The sequence below is a fragment of the Falco punctatus genome, assembly GCF_963210335.1.
Source record: "Falco punctatus genome assembly, chromosome: 6".
Classification (NCBI taxonomy): Eukaryota; Metazoa; Chordata; class Aves; order Falconiformes; family Falconidae; genus Falco; species Falco punctatus.
The window spans coordinates 58,423,159-58,446,295 of record NC_137585.1 but is presented as its reverse complement, the minus strand read 5'-3'; the positions used below and the strand labels follow the sequence as shown (position 1 = coordinate 58,446,295).

Here is a 23,137-nt window from a genome sequence, read left to right as displayed (position 1 = left end):
CCTGCAGACAGACTTCCAGGTATATACTCCATAGACCATACAGAAATCCTTAAGTCACTTCTCCAGTCCAGAAGGGAATTCCAATTCACAGCTACCATCTACAAACTTAAACCTGGAGTCAGATTTGCAGTGAACTGGGATTCAGCAAAGCCTGAAGAGGCTTTTTGCCATGTGCCACACAGTCTCCCCACTTTTCACAATTCTGCCTCCAACAATACTTAGAAGCACAGTATTAGTCTCTCTCTCAGCAGCCCAGCAGGCACCTCATTTTCACAATGCCCAGCAGCCCATCTAAAACACAAAGGCACAGCAGACCTACTTCACATGAACAACATGACTAGTTTAGGATGCCCTAACCAGACTCTCCTAACAGAGGGTTGATCTACTCTCAAAAAAGGACATATATTCAGCTATTGCACAGAGACCCTGCTGTCTTGAGAATCTTGTTCCCTGGTCTGACATGGGAAGGAAGAAACAATCAATAATTATATATAAAGAGACAGCTTCTTTCCAGGGATTTGTGTAGTGTTTTGCTGCAACAGAGTGGTTCCAGCCACACAAGAAAGCAGCAAAGGTAAGACAACATTCTTTGTTCCTGAGACCAGCCCAGCACTAAGAGATAGATTAGAGTTTGTGAAGAAATTCTGAATTTATAAAACTGCTTGATGGACACAGAGCATAGCTTTTCCCACACAGAACAGTAACAAAAAACTGGCTTGCTGCTTCTGTCAGCTCAAAGCTTTGAATCAATGTCTGTGGAAACCATTCCAAGTTTTCCCATTGACTCCACTGGGCATGGAATCACACTTCAAACAACCTGTATAGCTAAAGCTCTAATTATCTTGCTGTACCTGAAGATTATCCCTTGGTCTTTTCTCTGTGATTATTTCTTCCAGGTGCTTTTACTTATCATTTAGCAAAATAATGAAAATTCTCCACAACATGATAGAAAAGACAATTTGCTTTCTCAACCAGTAAAAAGTCAATGTCAAATGATTCTCTCTTTTTACATAATTTACTTGGCACATACTATCTTTTGATACAGCGTACAAGGGACTATACTAGTTGTTCAAGGGACCACAGCCATATCCTTCTCAACAACCTTTTTCACTGCTATCTCGTCAACAAGAGCTTGAGGTAAGATCTTATAGAAACGAAGAAAAGACATAGAGGAAGAACATTTCTCACCTGATTAACAACTTTCTAGCAACAATAACAATCTGTCCCTTTACTTCTCCAGCTACCTTAACGTTATCACAGACACACTTAAAAGTGGTGACTCATTTCAGGCTCATTTGCAAAGGGAAACAGAACTTTCAATTGCTTATGCTTTTGCACCAAAATGGCAAGTGTGCTTAGAAAAACATTTGAAAGCTAATAAAATATCAGTTTGTTGGCAGAGAGAAAAAAAAATCATAGGAAAAATCTGACTCTTAGAAAAGGGGCTGACAAAGAACCACACGGTGTTTCTAAGTCTGATTTAGAGAAATGCTGACTTCAGTCCATTGCTGTTATATTTTGAATAAATAATTCTATCATGAAATACTGCCTCATATTAATATGCAATGTTTTTGTGGAGGTTAATTATTTACTGGGGAGGGGTGTTGTTAATGTAACTTTAACAAAGTGAATGTTTATCTTTAAAAAAATCCAAAAGTCCAGGGGAATCTTTTCTGGCAGCTATTTTAACCTGTGTCATTTCAACAAGCTGATTTATAGCAGCGTCCAACAAACAGTTTTAATGGGCCATATGTGGGGGAAGCAGGAAGAAGCAGTAATGGGCAGAACAGCTTCCTAAGCCAGCTTTCTCCTGAAGCCAATGTTTAGTATAATCACAGCCCAAAATAAAGTCTGAGAGGACCCAACAAGGAAGATTTTCTAGACTTGTAGACTCAAAAAGAGACCATGGATTCAAAAGCTCAACTGAAGAGTTCTCAGTCCAGAAAGCAAACTGAATTTTTATTTAACTTGAATCTATATATGATTAATGTTAAGATTTGATCCTTAAGCCAGTAATTTCAAGGAAACCCCAAGTGGTGATGGAAAGGTTTACTGATCTGTTACTCTTGCTACCAATGTTTGTGTTTCCAGGATGGGAAAATCCTATTGGAGAGAGTGTTTTATAGAACTATGCTATGTTGAAGTGCTGTCCAAAAGAGCCACAGATTCCTCAGGCAGGTGTTAGCTGAGAAGGTGACCCCATCCAGTTCTACTATGCACCAACAAGAACATTACTACTCATGGATCTCTAACAGTATGACACATCAATTAGCAGATCACCTTTTTATAAACTGCACATGGCACTTTAATACAATTTATAGTTTACTTGTATGTGATGACACGCAAACAATGAATCCACTAACAATTTGAGAGGAAACTATTACTTAGAACTGAAAACCTAGGACTGAAAATTCCTATTAAAAATTCGATTGAACGCAGGTGAAAGTAAGTCCCTTCCATTAACTGAAATATTGTATGAAATTCTTCTTTCCTAAAGACTACTGAAAGAAATTTGAAAAATGGTTTATTCTGCAATCAGATATCAGGATAAAGTTGTCTGAAAATCTGTCATAAAGACTGGTTGTAATTTTGCAATGAAAGCTTACTATGGCCAATTGCAAACCATTACTTACCACCTATGTTTTTTTCCTTTCCTACGGATCATAAACCTCAGCACAGTCAAAGCCAAAAAAGTTAAGCATACCCATTTTGTTCAAAAATGAAGTCTCCTGCAAGTAAATAAATGTGTTGCATCTAATCTATTTCAACTTCTCCTTCATTTATACTTTATTCCATGAATTTTAAACATTTCTTTTGTAAGCAAGTTGATATTGACATCTGTTAGCTACCAAATATTCTGTACATTTAATACCACTGCAGCTAGAAATCATTTGTTGGCATCTCCCAACTATGTATTTAACAGTTCAGGGCAATGAGGTATTTAAACATGTTAGGTTTCAGTCAGTAAAAATAATCATGTACTTAAATTCAAACACATGACTTGTTGAAATAGCTACTGAATTGAAATCTCCATTGGCAAATTATTCATTGGAATGTATAGGGCTGCACAACTCTTTCTCTTCTATTATGTTCTTACTCAAAAAAACAGCTATTTCCTATGTCCATTGAGGGTATGGCAGTTAACAGGCCTAGAAAAAAAACACTGGATACATTTTAAAACTGCCTTTCTTCCAAAAACGTCTACTGCTATTTGAAAAACAAAAATCAATAGTATTATTTTTAACCATAAAATACAAGGCTATTTTTCCAATTCTTATTCAGCGGGAATGCTTTTAACCTATTTAGATATCACTCTACACTCTAATGTTACCATTCCAGGAAATCACTTTAGTAACACTGTTAATCTTTTTATAAATCAGATTTTCAAGCTGTAAAAACTTATAAAAACTACAGCCTCATAGTCATCATACTTCATAATGTCAAATATTTCTGGTCACAAAGGTATTTTTCCAGCCTTACCCATCACCATATGAAAATATATATGGGATGTAATTTATTCTGGCATTTTTAGTACAACACAAGACTTTCATTTCATATTCTGTACTACATATGTATATATATATTCCATAGACAATATACAGAATAAATTCTGTGCATCCAACAATATAATTTCATTGAAGAAAAAATAAGAGTACAAATTATATTCTATGTGAAGTATACAATTTAGGTTGGATAACAGTGAGTGATGACAGATTTTATAGCACTTCAATGCTGACTTAATCACTTATTATTTTGAAGCAATTTTGGATTAGTGGGGTTTTAGATGTTGAAGATTCATTTATATACAAACACAATTTACTCTATGCTGGAATTTCACCAAATGTAAGTATCCATATTTATACCTCCCAAAATGTACAGCTATTTTAAGGCACTATGTGGTGAAGTATTTCTTTGGGTTTATTTCATCCTGTTGCAAAAGAATTGAGTTGGTCGGAAGCAGAACATCTCCAACTGAATTAAAAGACTGTTCTACCAACGAGACAGCCTCCATGCAAAGTCAGATCGCACCTAGCCATGTCTGATTTATGATAGCTGATGGGATTACAGCCTAGTTGAGGCGACCCACAATATACAAATGTGCTATTAGTAGCCGTGGTACACTAATCAATGGGGTAAGTGTAAAAAAATCTAAAATACTCTGATCTCAATATGGTATGTTTTTTCTCAGTTTTAGTGCACAGCAATGGGAAATTTAAGCACAAACCCATGTGCACTGATCATACACTATACCTTAACTGTACATTCAGCAACACAGTTGTTCAGAATTCTGTTTTAAAAAGATCTGTGTCTACATAAATACAGAATATGAGCGCTCCCCAATCTCATCTTCTACAAACATACATTTTCACTTTGGAGAGTGAATAAAAGAAGAAAATAAATTAACATCTGTTAATTACATCAAGATTTAAAGGAACATAAAGGAAATTAATGAAGTCTGATCCAACCGACTAAAATCTCTTACCTGAAAACATTCTAAATCTGAAAACATTACTATAATTCAAAGGCTTAAATAGGACATCACCTTCTTAAGATCAAGCAGACAGAACGTTATCTTCATGTCAGAAAGCATCTTTTTAAAGTACATGTTTTGGTGCAATCCCATTTAAATCATAGATCAAATTTAAAGCATAAATCAAGAATTCATACTGAGCACCAAGGACAACCAGCTGGTAGTCCACAAGTAAAGTCAGGCAGTTTTGATTCTCAAATCTGCAACTCATTCCAGCTCCTGGCAGCTCTCCAGCCATGTGCTGAATTTCTAGTCTAACAGCACCTGGATTCCTGATCTCACTGTTCATCACAATGCATAACAACATGAAGGGAAGATGTCAAGCAAAGATTGCCGTAATAGAGAAGAGCTGCACATTCAGGTTTAAAGATGGAGAGCTGGGTTCAATAATAGAACAGTTCCAGTGGATGTAAAAATAATGTTGAGAGCAGAGAAGGTAAACAGAAGGTTATTTATATGCTGTTGAGTTCTACAGCTATACTGCCTTCACAGTCATGTTGGCAGTGATGCAGAACTTAAGACAGTAACATAAGAGAAGCTAGTATTATCCACAGAGTCAACTGTTCAGTCTACCTGGCAAACCAAACATCAAGATAAAATCCAAGTCCATAAACCCAATTGTCATAAGGTGAGACTTCAGGTGAGATAAATGAAGGAAAAAAAATATCTTTTGCCTCTATTTTAATGGCTAAAGAAAAAAAATCTTTTTCAGGAATACAAATCTTAATACGCTGAGAAAACCCATCAACACTTTATTACAATTTGAGCACACAAAAATTTTAAATCTGATGTAAATCTCAGATGATAGTTTTAAATAGTAAGGTACAGGATCCAGCTTCCTGTTAAGCAAAGCTGAAAACCACAGTATAACATAGAAAAGCATCACATATAAATAGGAAACAGCTTGACTAAGAGGTGGTTACCAACCTGAAATGGCACACCCATAAAGACCAGAAGAAGATAACAGAGGCAATTAGTCCTATAACTGTGACGCTTGGCAATCAGTCTATACAGTCAATCCTCCCCAGGAAAGCAAACAGGAGAAATCGTAAAACCCAGGGATCAGCATAAAGAAAAATGTAAGCTGAGATTCTAATATTTCTTTATTATAAAACCCAATGCATGCATCTGCTATTTGATTTTTACTAACACCTGCTAAGGAAGGAAAGACAGACAGACAGAAAGAATCTTTACAGGTGCAACTTTGTAAAATAGATGACACCAAACATACAACCAATTCACCCTGAAAGTAATGCAGTATACTCTATTCATTTGAGAATGTATCCCCTGTAATAGATTTCCGAGGGGGTGAAAAAGATGCCCCTTCCTTGGGGTACTCCACACACACCTCTAGAAAAGTGTCAGTCACAAGACAAGAAGGAGGTTCATAGGACGTGAATGCACAGTGCAACATCTCCATCAGAGCAGGAGACACAGAGCTACTGACAAAAAAAATTAGAAACGTGCATATTGAGGGAACACCAACAACAAATCAAAACTCACTGCCTTTCTATGGCACATACACTTCATTAGCATGCTTAGTTTGAGGAAGAACACTGTGCTAGAGTATTAGGGCAGAGAAAAGACATCTTACTGAGGAGACCCACCCACACGTGGGTGTTTATCTAAATCCAGTTCTATAAAGGCCTACATCAGAGATGAGGTTTTAGCAACTCGAAGACAAAAAAAGCATTTTCCTGTATAAGTGATGATAGATGGATGAAGACATCCAAAAAATCTTTTAAATACACCTACATGAGCAGTTCTGGTTTTAATATCAGGAACCAATACCAACATTATCAGGAATGTTCCACCTTCACACAAAGAAAGAGTAACACTGTGCCGCCTGGACTTGTTCAGAATCATAAGGTCAAAATGCCTTAATCCTGGATGTGCAGTGAAGGCAAATTCCTAGGTAGGAGTGTTAAAACGAGTTTCAGCAAAGCTCACCAGTCTAAAAGATCAAAGAATATGCTGTCACAAGACTGGTTCTGCATGGAATTACCTTCCAAAATATAAAATAACTTGCTTGTGAAGTCAAAAGTTTTGATATGAAGAGAGACATCTGTATTATCTCCAGTCCTATTATCTCTGTAGGAGGCCTCTTCCTATATATGAATATTGACATGAAACGATTTTACAGTTTCTGTGTCTGCCAACTTTTACTTACAGGCTACTTGAATAATGGAAATGAGCCATTGTTGTTAGGTCATGAGACAGTTCTTTCTTGCTAGGTGAGTTACACTCTGCCACCTTTATGTTGCTGACAGACAGCAAAGGGGGGCTTCCTGATGCCGGGGTCCCCGATTTTGATACCACAGATACAAAAAACATTAAAATCTTTACATAGTTACTTTGGAATTACTCTGAACTTTACCCTGCTGTACCATCTGTGACTATAATCTTCATGGGGTTATGGGTTCATGAATACTGAGAGCAGAGCTGTCTTAAGGAGTTCTGGATTTCACCCACAGCGCAGACACCCGTCCTCATCTCCACATTACAGTTCACTGCTTCTCAGCAGTGCAGCTAAACTGTGGGACCAGCCTGAAAAACAGATCTCTGGAAAGAGATAATTAAAAATAATCTCCCAAAAATCAAAGGGAAGAAGATGACTTTACACCACTGAAGTTAATGTCTTAAGAAACTGCATGTAGGACAGAGTCTGCTTGCCCTACCTTTCTTGAGTCTGATGAGAGTACTGCAGCGAGGATCTGCAAGTACAGGGCAGCTAGAAAAAGGTCAGAAAGACTTGTGGAATAAGGGACGTCCAGCCCACAACAAGTAAACAGGACCCCTCTTCCCCATAGGACCCTCAGATAATGGTCTGAAAGCAAGCACGCTGCCCCAGTTCTCTTATGATCCACAGATCCAAACTCATCTCTGGCTTGGAAGTGAGTCTTCCTGTTCCCAGACTCTATGCCATGCTGCAAACACTTCTTGGTCCTATGGTCAGACTTGGCCCCATTACATGGGATAGCAGAAAGGTAGGAACTATGGCCGGGTGATCCTCCATAAAAGACTGTGGCACCTGCTGACAGGGATTTGATCTACAGATAAGTATTTGTATAACCTTAATTAATAGGATCACAGTCATACATACATATTATTCTGGCTGTATTTTATGTGCATATGTTTGGCATTGTCTATGTGTACATATGTATGGTTGAAAGACAGATTAATGTTACAGAGGCATTCACAGAAAAATATATGCAAAGTTTTGGGAGGCTGGATCTACTTGTAGGAAGATCTGCTTTTATCATTTAAAATTGCATTATATTCACTTGTACTCTTATTTCTCCACTTCACTACTGCAACATTAAATTATCCTTCCACTGAGTATTTGGATTTGACCATTTCATATTCCATATCCACAACTATCAGAGCTGCCACACAGCGATGGTATTTTGATTGCAAAGAGCAAGCCTTTTTTTTTTTTTTTTTTTTTTTTTTTTTTCCCAAAGATATAGACTGGTAAAGATAAAACACAGTGAATTCTTCTGGGGCTGGACTTTCATCCAGCTGTCCCCAAATGCAACATAAGCATCACAGGAAGCAGTCTGTTCATTGTTACTCTGAATGACTTACAGCAATTCCTGAATATCCTTTGGTCTCATCTGACAAGATTCTTAACTTTTTATTAAGAGCTACGTTATATCATTCTGTTATCAATCATAGCTTGTACAGTGCAGATCCTTTTAATCACTTGGAAATCGTTGTATGGTTTCTCCAGAAAATACCTGGAGAGATGGCATGCAGCATAAAACCACGTTCCTAATGAATCTGTTTGTTATTGAGTAACCACCATGCTGCTTCATAAAATTCAGTTGTCTGTGATTACCTTAAAATAGAGCCAAAACTTAAAACATTTCAAGAATACGGAGAATAGGTGCCTAGGAAACCATTTTACATTAACGGTGAAAAGACACATAATGCATTTTTCTATGTATCTAAGTTACAGCTGACAGTCTTGTGAAGCTTTATATATTTCCATGCCTGAGAATTAGCACACTAGGAAGAATAACTCCCAGACCAATTTTGAAGTTGGAAATATTGAAGCCACTTGCATGCCCCTCACATGAAACTAAATCAATATTTAATTATGAAAGGATGCAAGTTCCAACTGCCTTCTGTTTCAATACATACTCAAATTTTATTTGACAAGTGAACATTTTATACAGGCCCGATCAGCAAAACATCTGCCTGCCTTCACCTCTCAGCACTCTTTAGCTTTCAGCTGTCTGCCTAAATAGGACAACAGAACCATGGTGCTTCTCCACTTGCCAAATGCATTATGCATAAACAGCCAGTAGTGATTATAAAATGCTTAGGTACTATAACAACCATGGGAATACCTCACATAATTTCACGAGGAATTCAATGACTAGTTTTTGTTACTGTTTTAGGAGTTGCATAATAAACATAGCCACGTGTAATAAAAGTTCTGTCAAAATACCTGTGCTTTTTACACGTGTTTTAAAGGAAATCTATCTATGGCTAATGTCATAGTGTTGGTGACAGACCAAACCCCCTGCTGAATAAAACACAAATAGGAACTCTTTTGCCATGATCAGTTCCACTGACAAGTCCTCTAGCGTTGCAGATCTGAGGGTTCTGTTATAAAGCCACAAACTTGGGGGCTATTCTGAAACAGTTTCTAAAGATTTATCCAAGCCATCCAGAGAGACAGCAATAGCTGCAGAAACTTGTGACAAGGGTCTCCAGAATACATTTCTAAGTTCCTTTGTGCATTTTTCCCCTTCCCTCCCCCTCCCATCTGCTCAGGGATTCAACTGTCCAGTAACATACAACAGCAGAACTACACTCAGCTATGCTAAAGCTGAACACACCAGGAGAAAAAGTGACTTGGTTTCTCAGGACTAAAATATTGCCTGAGTTTAATTTCAGTGAGGAGTAACATATGACAAGGAACATATTTTTGAGTTGAACAGTGGGAGATGGTTTAGCTTAATACACTTCCTGAAGTGTGTTATCGCTATGACAATTATGTATCTTCACGAGGACAGCTTTGTTAGAAGTGTTACTGATAAGAATCAGAGAGAGCAAAGGAAAACGCAGTCTTCACAGAAGTGATCCTGAATCTGGAAATGTTACATTTTAAATATACAAGCAGATGGCATTTAAATACATTAGAAGCAAAGAAAGGAGAATTCATACACAGCTAGGTAGAACACGGAAAGCAAGTTTAGCAGTATCTGCCAGAGATCTCCACAGCATTTCTATTAAGTGATTCTTCTAATGTCCATATACCATCTTAAGAAGCTTGCCAGCATGCAGAGAGGGAGGGAACATACAGTGACAATTCACTTATTTTGATGAAAGTTGTTCAGCCATCTTATATATTTTCATCTTTACACTGAAAGTCATTGGTTTCCTTAATGCAAAAATGAAGTTGCTTCAGGCATAGTGCTGCAAATGTAGCATAATTCATTGTGTTAGGATATCTTTTCAGTTACAATATCCTTAGCAAAAGCAATAAAAGGGGAGCACATACATCCCTTTGAATTTCAGTAGCTTACAGAAGCTAGCTAGTACAGGTGGAAGGTTTATAACTAAGCCAGCAGAATCTAGGCAGCAGCAATAGGTTTATTCAGCTCTGTAGTTACATACTTCTTCACATCTTTCCTATGAACAGAAATCTCTGGCCTATTTAAGCCCCACTTTAATGTGCTATAATCTTTTTCAAGACACTGACATAATCTCTTGAAAGAAACTCCTCATGCTCTTTGATGATACATGAAAATGTATCTTCTTTACGTCTGTATCTATGTTTTTTTTTACAGTACAGAAGACATGAAAGCTCATTTTATACATCTACATATAGACTTTAAGCCATTTCTGATATTCAGGACATTATTAGTAAGTGGTTACTTTTTAGGAACTCTCACTGCATCAGTAATGCATAACTCTTATGTTTCAGATTTCCTAATAAGAATATTACCTGTATAGTTATTTTTATGTGTGTGTACTTCAATCATCTATTTTCTTACTGGCACTAAAGATCCACAGTGAAGAAAAATGTTCTTGGTAGGGACAGTTAAGGAGTTTTCCTGATCTTGGTGCTACATTAAGTGTAAATAAGGTCAAATTTTTGAAATATATACATATAAAAATATATATATTTCAAGATCAACATAAGAAAACAAATAAAACCAAATGCAAGTCAGTTTAAGTGAGTCAGTATACAAAGTGCTTTCTCATCAGCTTTGTCTAGTGAAACTTCTGTTTCTCAAAGTAATATATTTGATGCCCTCAAATCAGTATCTAATTGAAAACAAACTTTGTCACAGTAACATCTGGAGAGTATAACAAACTACCCCAAAGCAGCACAGTCCTTCTAAAATTGCAAACATGAGGAGTTAACGGGAACACTTCTCCAGTGCTGTAGCAAAAAAAAAAAAAAAAAAAAAAAAAACCAACCAACTTGTTTTCCATTCTCCTTTAAGTTTAGCAATTATGCTGATATGAAAAATAATAAAAATCACACACTCTTAAAAGTCCTAATCAGCATGAAAATGATGGCAATGTTATCGAAATTGCTGTGAAAACAGTTGCTATCTCTGAAGAAGAAACAATGCAATGAAAGTATTGTTGAAATACCCTCTTGGCCTTATCTTTTAGTCTTTTTGCATAGAAGTTGTCATTCCAACCATTCACAGACTCTGAGTACATGGTAGAAGTTACAAATTAGCTCTGAAACTACAGCCAAGCACCCTAAAAAAACTTTCAACTAACAACTTTTCAAACATCAGGATATCCTAAAAGAAAGCAGACAGGGAGCTGGGCAAACCATAACAGCTCTAAGTGCCTGGAGTGAGGGGAAGATGCAACAGAAAATTCTTTTAAGCCTTTCTAGCCTGCCTCAACCAAGGAAATAGGCTATACTGGTGTTGCTCTGCAAGTTTCAAGCTATATGAGCTGTCCTTCTGAAATAAGAGTCTGAACAGGCTTTGTCATGACATTACCTCTTCCAGGACTGGAGAGCTAATGCAGCAACTGCAGGGTTCGGCAAGCATAACACTAGGCAGAGCTAAAACTAGTACAGAACACATGTTTATAGACAGGACTGTGAGAAAAGAGTCCATTGTAATCATTTATAGCTCCTCTTAGATTCATTTGAACTTGTTTCTGAGTCTAGCCTGTAACTGAGTCTTCTTTACTTTTCAGATGAAATGCAGGAGGCCAAAAACCTTTACCGCAATGCTGAATGAGAAAATACTACTGAAACATACTGCTGCAGCTCCAGTATGTTTCAATCAAGTCACAACAGAAACCCTTAGAAAAGATTAAAATTGTCCTATACTCAAACTGTACATATAAAAAAAAAAAAAAAGTCTGAGTGAACTATGTTGGTGTTTGATGGTGTGGACAGTACTCTGTTACTTTTTTTTTTTTCCTTATCAGCATAATAGCTTGATATCACTAAGCTTCACTCTTCAGGCAGGAAAGCCTCTGCTTCACATGCATGAAAAAACAGAAGTCACCACAGTGTCCTTGTTTTTTTCACCACACTTGAAACTATAGGGTTAAATGAAAACTGGAATTTAATGAAATTAATTTGAAATTATCTTAATTTAAAATTTATCATATGATTATAAATATAAACCAAACACACAAAATTACAGCAAGTCAAGTAAGTCCTCAGTAAACTTTCTTATTTACTCAAATGATGCCATTATGAACACATTACTACTGCTCTGTGAGCTCTGTGTGTGGATATAGTTATCTTGAAGGTGCTGTTTAAACCATCAGTCACTGCAGAAGACTGTATAGGTGGACTACATGTTTCATTAGGTCACCAACAGTCATTTCCCTTTACCATCAAAAGACAATACAGCTGAGCAGATGAGCACTGCTTCAGATGCAGACAGTACCAGGTTTCTACCTCAGTTCTGAGAGAAAAGGCCATTATTTCCTCAGTACTCTAGTTAATTGATATAGATCAAACATGTTACCTACTTTCATTCAAAGTAATCATTATAGGTATGATTTTTAAAAGGAAAAATTTCCTAGTTTAGCACATCCTACTGCAATCCAATCTTCCTACACACTGTCCAAGGATTCACACCCCTCTTCGTGAGCGCCATCTAAATCTATCACAGTATCCTCAGTGACATCATTCCTCTTTCTTCCAAACCCTTCTGTATTTGTTTTTCTGCCATGCAGCTCTCATCTCCACATGCTAATTTTCACAATGCCATACCATGCACAGAAAGTAACTCTTCCAATATCCTAATGACATATAGCCTCTATCCCATAATAAAAACCACAGCACCCAATGCCTATACAAACATGGAAGTTCGGTGTGGGGGCAAGCCCTAAACTCTTTTTCTACCTATGACAAAGCTACAGTTGCTGCTGTAAAAGGTTTCAGCTGCTGGTCAAAGTCTCTGATGAACCCTCTCAACTGTCAGGTCTAACAGGTTATCAAAAATCTTCATTAGCCTCCTCTTCAAAAAGAAGTTAAAAATCTGGCCATGGTCAAGAGCACTCTGGTTCCAACAACACTATTCTGCAGCAGAAATCAGTACTGCCCTTCAAAAATATGATATTCATAAGTGAACATTTCTGGTCAAGAACAGTATGATTAAACTAACAAAAAGACAATCACTAGCAGCCCTGGAGAAGACAATCAGGGATGAGAGCTCTGCTCAAGCACAGTGAAAGAAGCTATAATGAAAACTACTTTAGCCACAGCTATCTAAAAAGTATTTTATTTCTAAGAACAAACATAGCTTTTTACTATGGCTGGAGCTGGAATTTTTCCCTCTGAAGCCCTGACCAGCTGCTGTTTTGAAGTGCTCACGGCTTAGAAATTTAAAAAGAAAAAAAAACAAACAAAAACAACCAAACAACCTCAAACAGAGGCTTCAAACATCAGGGTAAAAGTGGCATAGTTTATTCTGTGTACGACTGCTCTGTACCAACAAATAGTCCTCTCTGTGCACAGGCATTATGCTTGTTTCAAGTAGCTGGTCAAAGAAAACAGCATGTCAATTTTGCTGCCTAAACATGGGAGATTGACCATTTCAAATGGGGCTAAGTTATAAAAGCCAAAATACATTAAAAAAAATAAATCTATGTGGAGCTGTCTGGTATGGACCAGCCATGGCCCAACAGGATCTAACCTGGATGCCAGCAGAAGCAGCAGCTAAGGGTCTTCAGGATACTCCATGGCATTATAAAAGATACCAGTTAATTATGTTTAGGTACATGAATCAGGTCCTTAGTGTCTCCTCTCCCACCCTCCCTCGTTCCAAGTTTTCTATGCCATTCCCAGAGCATCTCCCTTCTGCCCCTCTTCCTTCTCAATTCAGAAGACTGTATAACTAACAACTCATTCAGACTTAACCGTTTCTAACGTTCCTTTCCCTCTCTCCTACAGGATTGTGATGGATTCTCTCTCAGTGGAAGAGCTCTTTCAGAAAGACTGTGTACAGTTCACATAGACACTACAGCTATGATGTCTTAAGAATGCTAAGAAACTCTACAAGCCTTGCCATGCTTTGGGTTAGACCACATCAGCATTTCTTAAATTTTCAGGTTGGCAACCTCTTAATCAAGATGCAACCAAACTGACAATCATTTTCAACTACTGCAAAAACAAGACCAAAAAATATTACTTACTGCTTTCATTTTATAGATGGAGAAGGAAAAATGAGCTATCTTGCCTGGTGTAATACAGCAATTCCAGGTCAGAACTGGACAGGTGGCAAGAAGAGCTCACCTTGCTAGGGAGAAAGGCAAAGTATTGAGGGCAGGAATTGTGAAACTTTGAGCAGAACTAAAGCAAAAAATGCAGGCAACAACATGGAGGTTCATCCTTGGAGCATCAGAGGCAGGAGGAAGGATAAACAAAAGGGAAGTAAGAAAGCGGTGGCACAGCAGAAAGAGTGCTGAGGAAGATGATGGAAGATCACGCAGAGCAGAAGACAATACTGCAATGAACAGGTTAGGAACATGTCAAATAGTCAAGCTGATAGTAAAGCAATCAAATCAAAACGAACAGTTAATCACTAGTGCTCACAGTAAGTCACTTGGCTATCCTACAACAGCATCCAACACTTTTATTCTGGTCCTGCAATACCTCACACAGCAGCAGGCAGCAGCAGTCTTGCTCACTAAAATACTGACAACAGTCAGGGAACAGAGCAGAGGTGATTAAGTTTCCTTTAAAAATCAGAACAGTTCCTGTTGAACTTTTTTCTTTACATGGCTGAGCTATTTTTTACATCGTAAGACAGAGTTTAAATTCTTCCATGACATACTTTAAAAACTGAATCCTGTTCTCCAAAAATACTCAAGAGCAAATGTTAATGGTCCAATCTTGTCTTGCATTGTGCAGCACATTCGCTAAATCCCTTGGTAAATAGCTTTCTGTGACTTTGCATTCACAATTTTGAAGTGTTTTATGCTGCATGAAACAAGACCATATCATTTTTGCATTATCAAGGGAATTAATACCTTGAACATACCTGTAAGGGGGTGGGGGGAAATAACCCACCATAAACTGTATCAGATAAAACTCCAAAGTTTGCTGCATGGCCAATCTACAAAAAAAGATACTTCCTAAAGTCTTGGATTTTTTTTTTTTTTTTTTAAGATATATTTTAACACTATAATGCTCACAAAAAATCCAGTTATTTATAAATTAAATATTGGTTCCTATCTGCTGACCTCAAGACAAAACAGCAAGGGGATTTACCATTACTCAGCCTTTCTGTAACATATGCAGCCATGTCCCAAAGTGAAATTCTGCTGTTCATTTTTCCACCTTTCAGGCCACTTTCAATGGGGAATTAAAAGCTTTGAAAAGGCCACGTTCTTCCCAACCCTGTTCACACCTCTCCATTATCAAACATCTCCTTCACAGGTCTGCATATTGTAAAAATTTAATGATACAGATGACAAATTAAGCTCAGAGGTTAATAAAACCTCTTACTTGGGCAGCTCCGGTAGGGGACTCTGCCCATATAAGATTCAAATCACCTCCACGAAGATCTCCTTTCCATTGATGAATAAGGAACCTAGGGCAATCAGCTTTCTATTTTAGACACACCAGTGGAGTGCCTAAAGTTGAATGAATCCAAGCAAAGTGCCTTTGAGTTAGGCACTGTATGCCTAACCCTTGAGACAGCCAAGTTCCTTTACAGGACCCATAATGGTTATGCTAATTACATAGGTGTCTAAATTAAGTACTCAGAATAAAATATACTGAGTTGTAAAGTGAGTTTTTTACAGAAGAAGTAAATGCATCCCACTAACACCATGATACCACAATGCTGTTAAGAGGAGGAAAATCAAGGCCCAGAAACCCAAAAATCTTCACTTGGGTTTCTTCACAGTGGCTCATTTATGCACCACACCAAGTTCTAGCAGTCTTTCATAATGAAGCCTTATGAAGTTTCCCAGTTCCAGTACATGAAATATTCTGGAAAAGAGATTCTACGAAAACTGGAAGACTACAAACACATGGATAACCTTGCCAGCTCACACAAAGAGACTGCCTAGCTCAGTATTCTCCTCTCCAACAGCAGCCACAGGCAGATGCACAGGAAATAGTAGGACCAGGGAAGTATAATTAGCACTCTCTTCAGTACTTCATAGCTTCTATTTTCAAACCATGGGATTTCCTCCCATGGACCACCCCTCCAAGTACTCATCCACATCTCTCTTTGGACCTGTATAATCTTTTTGCATTTATAATCTCTTTTGACAAGGAGTCTTGCAAGCCTACCACCTGCCGCAGCAACAGTGAATCTCTTTGTGTCCTCTGCACCTGTCTCCTGCTAACCTCACTGGGTGGTCCTTGAGTCTTGGTTGGAAAAGGCAGTCAGCCCCTCCACCCCAAATCATTCACAACTGTCCACATGTAAAGAGTACTTGCTCACCCGGTCATTCCCCATAGAGAAACTATTTCAGTCTCCAAAATCCTCATAAGGAAAAGCTCTAGGCATACAAAGATATTTTTCTCGTATTGCAAACTGAATTAAAAATAAATATGTGACACAAATACAGAATATTTTATATTCAACAGCCATAGAAACACAATTGAAAACCCTACTGCTTATCTTTTTAGAATTAAATAAAACTCAATGCTTTATCCACTTCTCCTTTTAACTAGCATTTATAATGATATTACAGTCTTGAAAAAAAAATCTGTTTTTTTAAAGACCTGACTTACTTTTCAGAAATGAAATTCATACAAAAATTATTAGTTTAAAATACTACACAAGCACCTTCCATTTCAGAGTACGATGCAAGAAAAAAAGCACAGATCTACAAGCCAAGTAAAGCTTTTAACTGTGGAAATTGGTTATTCAAATTAGAAAAATCCCCAATTCACATTCATTACCAGAATTCACATCAACTGGCAAGCAGATCTACTGTTCCAGTGCATTCAGAAGTTCATACAGACCAGGGGAGACCTAAAAAATCTTAGTCATTGGGTGACAGAAAGCTTCCCTCAGATTTTCCACAGTTCCCAATAGTAATAGAGGCTGCCAAGAAGTCAGAGGAGCCCACAACTGGCAATAGCAACCACAGACATCTGACTGCCTGTAAGTACAGTAAAAAAGCCTGGTCAAAAATAGTCAAGTAGTCAAGAACGTCAGGACAAAGTGATTCTTACAGAGAACACTAGCTGTTTTATTAAAAACTCAGATGAGAAGCACTAGTTTCAAATGCTAAGGATCCTTGGAAATGGACCTCAATGACATAAGAAATGAGCAAATGAACACAGATCCCTCTGACAGAGCAACACATCCCAAAAGCCTACATGTTCTCAGATACTCCTAACATACAGACTTCAAGTGGATGCCCACATACATGATGGAAGTGCTTCACCAAGGGTTACAGGTCCCTTGTCCCCACATACACCCCCCTCCCAGCATACAGGACCGACACTAACAACACATTGCTCAGTAGCTGATTCAGCACTTGCATAGTAAACTAGTCAGTATTTCAACAATAGAATTATTTTGAAAACATAAATTGTGTTTTCAATAAAAATAATTACATTTCTTTATGTTCACTCTTGTTAGAGTTGGACAATGTATGAAACAAAATTTTTCATGTCTTAAAACATCTACATTTGAAATAGAATGCTTTTGTACAAAACTGACAGGTTTAAAAGGCTTTTTAAACCACATTCTTCAGTTTTCACTCCCATTTGATGGCATTTCACATTTAATTTATAAATCAAATTAAAAACTCCTAAAATGTCCCACAAAAACCATTCTGATTTGTCCTAAAACTTTAATGAAGTACACAAACCTTTGCAGCAGTGACAGCAGTGTATCAAGACAGCTCCAAGGCTTCAGAGAGCACAGGCACATTTTTGGTATAAATGCATCCTCCTGATGCACACGCCTTCCACTGCTGTAGCTAATGCTGGTTTGTCTTCTCCTTCAGAAAATTCTTTAATACTACTGCAAAATCACTATCACAGAAAGACTTTTAGTCCTTCTACTCACCCACCAAACTACTGTCCCTAAATTTCCATTTTCCAGTAAAAAAATATATATACATATAAATTCAGCAGTCCTTAGGGTTAAAGGCAGTAGCACATGCTTAAATGTAGTAATCAGTGTTCAGCTGAGCTGGGAACAAACATACCTATGTTCATACGCAAATAACATTTTTGAAAATACTTATATCACTGACTTCTGAAATTGTCCTTATTATATTTACATTAAATAAATTTAACCTTACTGTAGTAGACAAAACTTTGCAAACTATTTCCTATAGAATCACTACAGAATAATTAAAGTTTTCAAGAAGTATTCGTATTAACTCAACAATTTCACTAGAAATACTTGATGAAAAAACACATCCTCCTGTTCTGTTCCAAAGAGATCCATACTGGAACATACTTGCTTCCAATAAGATATTTTTTAAAGATATATCACAGCATAATAACACATACAGCACATTGAGTTGAAAGACTGTATGTTGCAATTGTGAAAGATACTCTGACGCAGATACAGTCACTACTGCCTGCTGCTACCCAGCATCCTCAGTAGACTACCTGAAGTAATGATGTTCATCCTTCATAGTCAACGGAAAGTTTCTGATTATTTTTTTCCTTCAAAATTTTTGGCACCTATAAGTCTGTAACTTCCTTTATGAAATTATCATTACATACCTGAAGCCAGGTATGAAAGGATACACAGAAGGATTGATGCATGTGCCATGTTTAACCCATATGCCTGTAATCCATCATTTAAAGACAAGAAACAAATTCCACAACTTTCTTACAAAAAATATCATGCAACACCCTCATCTAGCAACATCAATTACTTCATCTTCTACACCGTTAGCTGTAAGACTAATAAAAGCTACTCAGCAGGCAAGGGAATTAATGAAATAGACCCCAAGTTCCTGAGAGGATCACCTGTGGTTCCAATTCTTAACGCTTTGATTAAATACAAGCTCTCTTCCTGCTGCTGAGCAATACACTTTTCTGGATCTTGATCAAGCATGCTCCAAAGGAGGGAGGGTGTAATAATATGGTGTAAAGTATTCAGGTGTGTAGGATAACAACTGATTGCAGTGAAAGCAAGGAGGACAAGAAACTATTTAAAAAATAATAGAAATTGGCAGCTTTTAGATTTAGGTCATTTGAGCAGCAAAACAAGTTCACAGCAATTCTTTCAATAAGCAACAATACAATTAAGCATATGTACTAATCATCATCAATAAACCCACGTATGCCAACATAAAAAAAATAAAGCCTTGCACTATTACAGGTTCCCAGTTTCCACAAATATTTTCAATTCTGTTCCCTACCTAAAGCTGAGGGATCAAGATACAAACATTACAGAAGAAACATCTCCCAATGGCTATCTAAGGAAAGCAAGGACCAAAATAAACAGCATCAAAAAAAAAACCCTAACCCAATTATCAGTGACAGCTGTGACAGGTCTCAAGTTCTCTTCCAATTGCCTAACAAATTTAAGTACTGTCTGCTTTCTGCTTCTTTCAGCGTGATGCTGGACAGGGGACAATTTGGCCTCTCTTCCTCTGCAAGGAAGGGATGAAAAATTCCTTACTTATTGATCCTTCTAAATTAACCCAAACATTCCTTACCTTGAAATGTAGTACGCTCCGTTTCCGAGTGAACTTCATGTACTAGGGGAAATCTTACCTAATTTTGGCAGGGAATAGGGCACTTTAAAATAATCTTCATAAAATTCAATGAGTCTCCTTGTAATATTCAGAGCATAGTCCCCCGATCCTCTTCGGATTGCATCAGGCCTTGCATATAACCGCACCTATTAAAAAACAAAGTGAAAGACTGATCATTTCAGCATCTTTAAAGACATTTTAAAGCTATCCTACCTGCAGAGGTGAATATTCCAAGGTGGTTGTGAGGTGGCAGGATTATTCTCTTAGAGCCAAATATGACTGTCATACATTTGTCAAAACATGTCATAGCTGAAAACCAGAACTTTCACAATTAAGGTTATAAAGTTCAGAAGTCACAATCTCCTACTTATGTTGCCAAATAAAAAACTTAATGCTCCTTGCATGAAAATAAATATTCCAAGAAAACACTTACATGTGTTTGCTAGAGATATGATGGGAGAGTGGATTAGTATAATGGTTCTCTGCCTACATTGAATGTAGGCAGGATGCAGTGGCTCCGTAGGAGAGAAGTTCATGGTTTGTTAAAGGCGCATTATATCAAGCCCTGAAAGTATTAGTAGACTGGGGGAAAAAAAAAAAAAATTAAAAATCGTTCTCTTTTCTTTTCTCCAGCAGTGACACAGTTACCCTCGATGAGCTATGGAATACTGCAAAAACAACCATTTATAAGCTCATTCATGTACACAAACAATTAACATTCCTGAAACCTCCACAACTGCTTCAGGCCTCCGTTTTCAGAAAGCAGTAAATTAAAGCTGTTTACACAAGCCACAGACCACTGTGTTCAGTATAAAACAGCTCACACACCTGACTACGTGGAACAGCCAAGTGAACAAAACTCACCTTCATAATCCAGCACTCAAGCGTGACCCTGCTAAAGGAGGTAGCGGAAAGCACTGCCAGGTTACTCGCTATTCCCCATCCTTACAGTCTTTAACGCTTCCTCAGTGCAAACCAAGAAAGGGATGTAAAGTAGAGCCACTTCTCATTCTCCCTCCTCATACGCTGTCTGATGGAAGCAGCGTGTGCTTTGTCTCTAGTGGCTCCGGCAGGTCTCTCCCTGCTGTACATAATGACCTGATACAAATGAGACTCTACTAAATGTCAGTCCTAATAATAATATCTGACTTGCTAATACCTTCTGTGTTCGGATTAAATCCCAGTCAGGGTTCCATGAAAAGCAGCAGGGCAGAAATCAGAAAACATCAATGCAAACATAAAGGAGAAATATCAGTTTTGAAATGTTGCTGAATGCTCTGTTCTGGACCAAGAAAAGCCAATGGGATTTTCATCTTCAGTGAAAGCATCACCAAATATTGCTTTACTGCTCTTTTCCTGAACTAGTTCAGTTATCCGAGTGGAAAATAGATATCAAACCTCAGCACACTGTACCTGTCAATTCTGTTTTAATCCACTATCTCTTTGTTTTCAGCATGCAGGCACATTATTCTTCGTTGTTACTATGTCCACCTTTATATTTTTGTAGTTCTGTTGTATTACTCAGTGCACAATCAACCACACGTAGTTGTCACTTGTCATGTAAAACAGGTGACAGTGTAACCTAATGAGACATGTAATAAAGCAGACTTCTCATAATCACCACCTGAAAGCATAAAACTCATTATCTGAATACCTCCAAGTCACTGGTTGTTTTTTTGGGTTTTTTTTTATTGCTTCCTTCCAAAGTTAACAGTGACATGTACATTAAGTGTTCCCTTATATACTAAACTAAATATATTTTTTTAACAAAATAGATATCAACCACGGAGATCCTAATTCAAACATCTCAAAACCTTTAGTTTATGGAAGGATGTTAAGAATCACAATTAGATTTGTGATGAACACTGTTTCGTATCATTAAACCTTTATACACAATTTTGCCTAATTGCTTTACTGGCACAGTTGACTGTATCAGCAAATTAGGAAAAAAAAAAAACATCAGCCAACCAAGTATGCAAAAAAATCATTCAATTTGACAGTGGCCAAATGTGTCCATAATAAGGAACAGGACAACAGAAGGGAAGAAAAAAATAGGTACATACAAGAAAAATCAAGGTTCGACTTTCTGCATTACAACGTGTGTCTTGGCAAATGTAGAAAAGGCATTTAATGGTGTCTGAGATGGAGCTTGAGTACCAAAGCTCAAAAACCGCAATGCTGCAAACTTTCATTTGCCACCTGCGTGACATTGAATACAATTTTATTTTGCCTGTTAGGTTTCCCTGGGTGCATCTCTGCCTGCCCAGAACAGCTCTGAACTGCCAGGGCTCCATGCCTCACACCAAGGTCACCCCTAAGCTGGAACACAGCTCAGAAATTACCGGTGCCTTTGCCCAGGCCTCTCAGGGGCTTTGAGGCACCAGGCATTGCAGAGGCATGCCAACCATCTTCAGATGCTGGGTCTGCTTCTGCCTTTCACCCCAACAGCCACTGAACATGAAATGTATGGAGAAACCTTAAAGAGACCGCTGCAGACCTACCCCTGGCCTCGGAAAATTCCCTCTTGGTTAGCAGAGGGCTCTGCCTACCTGGCTGGCTGTTTTGGATGACACCTCCTCAAGTGCCATTCACACTACAAGGAGCTTGGTCCAGAGCTCAGCCTAAAGGCTGTCACCTATAAGCTTCAAATTGAAGCCCCCAGGCTTTCACACACCAATGTCCCTTAATGTGTATGGGCTTATCTTAACCATGTTTTATCTCCAAATCCATAAAATGGGGATTACACTATTTCCTTAGCTTATATTGAAATTCTGAGTGTTAAGTAACAAAGACTGAAAAGTTTTCAGATACTGCTCCAAAGAGGAGCTTAAGTAAATAAAACAGAATGAAGATTAAGACATGACATTTGTTTAGCATATTGTTTTGTTTGTTTGTTTACTGCTCTCATTTCAAAAGGCGGATATCTTGTGTTACATTATAACTATGTTGGACTGAACAATAACACATAATTATTATATACTTTCCCACTGGCTGTTTGATCACTAGGCTGTGAATTTGATTTTACATTAATTTAAATAAGAGAAAGAACAGAAAAATCTTCTGCAGGGTCAGACCTAAATATAAATAAAAGTAGTATGTGTTCTCCTGCAAAAGATAAATAGGTTTCTAGCTTAGGTGTGTAATTCATCACTCACTGCAATGGCACCTACTGCGTTGCAAATATTCGCAAAGCTCTTTTTCACAATCTTTGCAAAGTTAGGTTATGCTATTATTTTCATGTAAGGAAGTACAGAACAAAGAGAGACTCTCTGTCAACTATACTTAACAGTTTTATTGCACACATTTAAAGCACTGCTTCCATTATATCTTATTGCAGTGGTGAACACTTTATACAGCTTTCAGTCTGGTCACAGGTGCCTTAGTTTGGGTATTAAGAAAATTAGTAACACACGATTAGTGACTAAATGAGACTGTGTCAGTTTATGTGATTTGCTC

At 37.6% G+C, this 23,137-nt stretch overlaps 1 protein-coding gene across 5 annotated transcripts in view; it reads right to left on the bottom strand.

Annotated features, from left to right (window-relative positions):
• TRHDE (thyrotropin releasing hormone degrading enzyme) overlaps positions 1–23,137 on the bottom strand; it is a 232,749-nt gene that overhangs the window by 175,060 nt on the left and 34,552 nt on the right. For all 5 annotated transcript variants that reach the window (XR_013929169.1, XR_013929170.1, XM_080393835.1 and 2 more), the window contains exon 3: positions 19,701–19,827. Coding sequence is in view for 3 of the 5 variants with exons in the window: in XM_080393835.1 (XP_080249961.1) it covers positions 19,701–19,827 (127 nt within the window). In the remaining 2 variants the exon portion in view is untranslated. The remainder of the gene's footprint in view (positions 1–19,700; positions 19,828–23,137) is intronic.